Source organism: Octodon degus, unplaced genomic scaffold (assembly GCF_000260255.1).
Source record: "Octodon degus isolate 3935 unplaced genomic scaffold, OctDeg1.0 scaffold00001, whole genome shotgun sequence".
Taxonomy (NCBI): domain Eukaryota; kingdom Metazoa; phylum Chordata; class Mammalia; order Rodentia; family Octodontidae; genus Octodon; species Octodon degus.
This window is the reverse complement of record NW_004524577.1, coordinates 9,829,959-9,836,117: the sequence shown is the minus strand read 5'-3', so window position 1 is coordinate 9,836,117 and position 6,159 is coordinate 9,829,959. Positions and strand designations below refer to the sequence as shown.

At 46.4% G+C, this 6,159-nt stretch overlaps 1 protein-coding gene across 1 annotated transcript in view; it reads right to left on the bottom strand.

Annotated features, from left to right (window-relative positions):
- Cd109 (CD109 molecule) overlaps nt 1-6,159 on the bottom strand; it is a 183,234-nt gene that overhangs the window by 78,631 nt on the left and 98,444 nt on the right. Inside the window, exon 9 of the mRNA XM_023710578.1 lies at nt 3,486-3,570. Coding sequence (XP_023566346.1) covers nt 3,486-3,570 — 85 coding nt within the window. The remainder of the gene's footprint in view (nt 1-3,485; nt 3,571-6,159) is intronic.

The following is a 6,159-nucleotide window of genomic DNA, read 5'->3' as shown; positions in this document are numbered from 1 at the left end:
TGACTTTAAAAAAAAGAGGTTTGTACCTATGTTGTTTATTTATTATTTCTTGCCTATATCTTGTAATATGAGAAACTACTTTGGCAGTAACAATACACAATGTACTAACCATTGTTACTCTCCTAAAATCTTGTTTTGAGATTTTGTACCATTTTTTTTCTTTAAAATAAAATAACTAATGTCAAAAAAAAAAGAAAACAATACATTATAGTATAGATGATATATAAGATTTTTAAATCTCCATGTTGATGGAATAAAAAAAAACCTTATTCCTTTTTAGTTTTATAGATTTTCAAGTTAAGGTGATTTTACATTGTTTTTGCTCTTTCCATAACACATATTCATCATAAAAATTAAAACAACATAAATGTATCTAAAATATACTGCAAAAGCTTTTATTTTCTAAATAAGCCTATGTTGATTTATATCTCATCCCACAAACTCTTCTATTAATGAGATATTCCATCAAGAAGGGGCATCCAGGTTTCTTCTTCTTAGACTTGGCCAGAGCTCTGCAGCCACCTTGACTGATAGGTTGTGGCAGAAATGACTTGCAAGGATAGGTCACGAAAGGCAATGCCACCTCTGCTGGTTCTCTTTCCTGAACATGTGTCTCTAGAGGCCTGAATTGCCACACAAGTCTGATATGCTAAAGTCTGCATGTTGAGAGACCACATGGGAAGTCCAAATATGAACAGAGATTCTGTGAAAACCCGGTTATTCCAGACTTCCCAGCCCAGGCACAAGAAGTGGGGATGAGCAAGACTTTGAGCAGACTCCAACCCCAGCCACAGGTTGACCAAATCTCATGACAGCCCTTGAGTCAGAACCACCCAGTTGGGCAGCTCCCTAATTCTTGATCCACATAAACACGGAGAGTGTGTGAATGAATATTGCTGCCTAAAGTGACCACAAAAAGCACCATCTTTGTTCCTTAAAAAAAAAAAAGGTAAAGGCAGCAGTCCCTCAGGGGACCGTCAACACTAGTGGATTGGTTCCCATCTAGGATCACAATGCCCCCTGCAGAAGGGGAAGCAGTCCAGAGATACTGTCAAACCCTTCTCAAAGGCAGCAAAGAGGGAGCAAAAAGTACATCATTGTGTCCAAAGTTCCTGCTGTTACCCAGAAGCCTGATTAAAGTCCTTCAGACTTCTATGAGAGGCTATAAAGCCTACAGGAGCTGCACTCCTTTTGGCCCCTGAAAATCCACAGACCATAGGTGCGGCCTTCATGCACAGGCAGCACCTGATAGCCACAAGAAAACCCAGCCTGGCAGATGCCCAGCCCCTCTGGCCAAAGACCAGTGCACAAGATGTAAGGGCTACGGACGCTGGGAGAACAAATGCCCAGTCAGACTAAGGGATGAGGATTCTCGACAGCCCCCACCTGGAGCAGATGACCACCTTTCATCGGTCTGATGGGCTCAGACCAGGCCAGTGGAGCTCCCTCCTGCAGCGGGGCCCCCAGGAGCCCTGTCCATGTCCACGGTGGGGCCAGCCCATGACCTTCCTGGCTGACAGTGGGGCAGAGCACCGCAGCTACCCAACCTACTGCTCCTCTGCCAGCATACAGGCCACCATCCCCGGGGCCCCTGGCCTCTCACCTCTCGCCCCTTCTGCCAGGCAAGAGCCCGCAGCCTGGGAGGACACCCAATCACACACATGTTCCTCTGCTTGCCAGAGTGCCCTACCGCACTCCTGGGGAGAGATGTCACACCTAAGTCACAGACCACCACCACCTTCTCTCTGAGACAGGCTGCCTCTCTGTCCCTTGCAGCTCCACAATCACATTTCCTGCTTGCTATCATGGTCCCCCATGATGGATACACACAGATAAAGCCAACACAGCCGTTCTCAACACTTCCGGAGTGCTGGAGACTCTCTTCCTGCCTGACCGTGCAACTTCACCTGGGGCAACCACCCCTCTGCCTCCAACAGTACCCCAGGGCACACGAAGCTCAGCTAGGAACTCAGCCACACGCCCTGACTTCAGACCTATGGGATACTCACAGACTGGCGGTCTCCCCAGAATACCCCTCTCCCGACTATGAAGACACCCAGCAGGAAAGATCATCGGTTAAGATCTCCATGCGGTCAGGGCCGCCTAGGTCGCCCTCCATCCTGCAGTCCCCAACCCTTACACTCTCCTCAGCCTCCCACCACCCACAGCCTGCTGGCACACCTGCCTGGACCTAAGGAGGCCGTGTGCTGCCTTCAGGGGCTGCTGGCAGCCAGCCCCTCCTGCCTTTGAATGGGAAGATACCAGTTGACCTGGACTCAGCCTCCCCGGGAATTCAAACACTCATCTTACCCTCTTTGGACAAGCCCTAGAAGCACACCTGACTAGTTCCCCCAGCAGAGAGTATCACTGTGCCCTTCTCCAACACACTGGTGAGCTTTGGTTAGTGACACCTGCTGGGAAGGCACAAAAGCTCTGCACAACATCTGGCAGAAACTGGCTACAAGGTATCTTGAAAAAAGTCACGAATCCGCAAACAAAGTCAGACACCTGGATTTTATTTAAACCAGAGACACCATGCACCTGGACCAGGAAAAAAAAAGGTGGTAATCTGCTCTATTCCAGTCCCAACCACAAGAAAGAAGTGCCTCAAATTCCTTAAAGCTACTGGTTTCTGCAAAATCTGGATCCCTGGGTTCACAGAAAAAAGCAAAGCCCCTATATGATCCCTCGACTAGGAAAAACTGACATTTTTTTACTGGAATCCAGAACAAGAAATAGCCTTCAGTGACATTAAAAAGGCCCTCTCTGGGCTGGGGAGATAGCTCAGCAGTCGAAGCGCCTGCCTGGCAAGCGCAAGGACCTGGGTTTGATCCACGGTCTGGGCCCAGAACCAGGGGTGGTGGTGCACGCCTGTAATTCCAGTGCTGGGGAGGCTGAAAACAGGAGGAGGATCATTACGAGTTCAAGCTGCATAGCAAGACCCTGTACCAAAGGCATTTTGGCCAAAGCTCCCCCGCAAGGATGGTCTGCACAGCGAGCTGCACTACGGGATGTCATACAGCCCTCAATTGGTGTAAAAATAAAAAGGTCAGCATCTATATAGACTCTAGATATGCCTTTGCCACAGTTCTTAATAACTGCACACAATGATGTACCCTATATTATTATCAAGTGCCCTATATTATTATTATAAATGTATCCTACATTATTATTATAGAGCTCCTTAGTGCCTATAAGGGCATTCTCATAAATAAAACATTTCGGTGCTGGAGAGATAGCTTAGTGGTCTAAGCACCTGCCAGGCAAGTGCAAGGACTGGGGCTTGGTTCCCAGTAGCACATGCTGGGCTGGCCCTGGAACCCCAGGCGGGTGCCCTGTGCTAAGACCGGGAGTGGTGGTACACCCCTGCAATCCCAGCTCTGGGGAGACTGAGGCAGGAGGATCATCACAAATTCAGGCTGTGCAGGAAGACTCTGTACCAAATAAATAAATGATTTTAAAAATTAAAGAAAAATCATACTTACTTTGCTGTGATGGTACCATTTAAATTCTTAGAATTCAAAGAACAGTATAACGGTGTCTGTAGAACAACTTCAAATTTTGGTAATACTGCAAGAGAAGAGCAAGCTTTTACTATCAATGCCAACTGACCAAAATTAAAAAAAAAAAAACAGTCATTCTGAAAAGTTCTTAACTATTCTCACTTGAACTTATGCTCATCAGGATCCAAATACATATTAATACAGATGAAAGCCTTGTATTTTATTCAAAATCATAAATCCTTACTTAAATCAGTCTCATAATACTTTTTGATATAAAGCACTGTGCCTACATAAAAAATTTTTTGCCTGATCAACAGGAAAATTTTTCTATGACTTCACTGACCAAAGAAGTAGCTGAAAGTCTCATAACACAGACACTGTGCTCTTCGATTACTGTAAGATAAATATCGCGAAAGCCCATGAGCCCAAGTCCGAGGCAACCAGACGCCTGGACGTGACAGGCTGGCAGTCGTCCCCACACTGGGCCCCGCAGTGACACACACCACCCAGCACCACGTGTGACGTGAAAACAGCCTACACAGAGCGGGACTCCGTGATACGTTCTAGAGCAGTATTATCACAAAGAAATGTAAGTGTATAACATTTCATTTCTAGTAATCACATTTAAAAAGAAAAAAAAAAAAAAAAGGGCTGGAGAGATAGCTCAGGGGCTTAAGCACCTGTCTGGCAAGCACAAGGTCCTGAGTTCAATCCCCAATACCAAAAAATATAAGTAAATAAAATAAAGTAAAAAGAAATGGGTGAAGGCAATTTCTACAATATTTTAACCCCACATATCCAGAATCTAATCTCCATGTAATCTACACAAACTACTAATGGACTACACGTCTTTCTCCTAAGTCTCAGGAGGCCAAAGTGAGCTGCATACCTGCAGCACCTTCTCTCAGCACCAGCTCTGTGTCCAGCACTGAGCAGCCACGTGGGGCAAGTGACCAAGCACAGTCCAGATCAGAGCTGGCAAGCTAGAGCCGGCAAGAACTAACCATGGCTTTCACTATTTTTAAAAGCAAAAGGAAAAATAGGGCTGGGGCGATAGCTCAGTAGAATAAGCACTTCCCTGGTAAGCACAAGGGCCTGAGTTCAATCCCTGGTTCCACAAAAAAAAAAAGGAAAAATAGTGTAAATCACACATGAAATTCAAATGTCTACGTCCATAAAACAAACCTCGCTACTGTAACACAGGAACATTCACTTGCATGTCGCCTACGGCTATTCCCATAAAGCTGAGCATTACGATAGACGAGGCCCACAGCACCTCAAATGACACCATCTGGCTGGGCTCAGGAAAACACTTTGCTGGCTACGGTTCTGAGGGATCATGAGACATGGATCAGAAAAGACCACATGCTGTGGGCACCTGAGCCACAAAAGTGTCAGCAAACTACTTTCCAGAATTTCTACCACCAACAGGAAAGGTACTGTTGTAGTCTGGGGTTTTGCAAGAGGAACAATACAATGCAGGACACATATTTTATCATATTATTTATAATAAATTACCCAAAGAATCATACATAAAAAGTACAGGAAATCTGTCCACACACTAAAGACTACACACCAAAGAATCCAGCTGAGGATGTGGATTCCCATGGCAACATCCTGCTTGAGTCCAGATGAAGACCAAGAAAGTGTAACAATGTTTTCCAAAAGTCCAGCTGGAGGCCTAGAGTCCACCACAGCATCTCACCAGGCCCGCTGCAGGGACCTGTGCTGGGAAGGCCCAAGGTGAGAGGTGGGAGCTAGAAAGTCTGTGCCAGCGGGATGAGGGGTCTGTGCCAACAGGCTGGGGGATCTGCACTGGAGCCAGGAAGCAATGTTCAAAGTAAGAACCAGAGCACCCCTGAAAAGTACCACAGCCGTCCTCTACGACAACAAGGGCCCACGCTCCTTTGACAGTGTAAGCTGCCAAGTTCATCAGGAAAGTCAGCAAGCCTCTCCAAGAGAAGCAACGGCAGCCCCCACAAAACCAACAGCTCCCTATAGCCTCCATGCTAGCTTCCTCCAGCCCCTCCTCCTCTCCAGTTCCACCTCTTACGCCGGCAGCAGCAGCCCTCAGCTGGGCCTCCCACACCCAGCTCCGCGCTGCTTCAGTTCAGCTCGGTGTACCAAGCTGACCGCCAGCCGGCATCCACCACAGGCACACATCAAGTAAAAAGGCTCACACGGAAACCCTAAGCAGCACACACACTCTAACACTGAGGCTCTGCACATCTCTCCTTCCTCCCCAACATAGTCGCAGGACCCACGCTTTTATCTGTGCTTTCTAACGCAGTTTTCCAAGTGCTGCATCCATCAAGACTCTTTACCAGGTTAACCAAGTACTGTAAAACTACGGTAAGTAACGGATACTAAGCTTGGGGGTTTGGTTTTGTTTGTAGGACTCTATCACCCTGCTACATCCCAGCCCTAATGTTAAGGTGTATAAACAGGCAAAATTTTAAATATCTGGTCACTGCAACAAAATCCAAAAAAAAAAAAGGAAAAGCTGTGCATAGGAAAACCTGGTGGCTGAGGAGATATCTCAGCAGCTTCGGTGCCTGCCTGGCAAAGGCAAGGTGCTGAGTTCAAGCCCTGATATTGCAAAAAAAAAAAAAAAAAAAAAAAAAAAAAAAAAAAAAAGAAAAAAAAAAAAAAACTA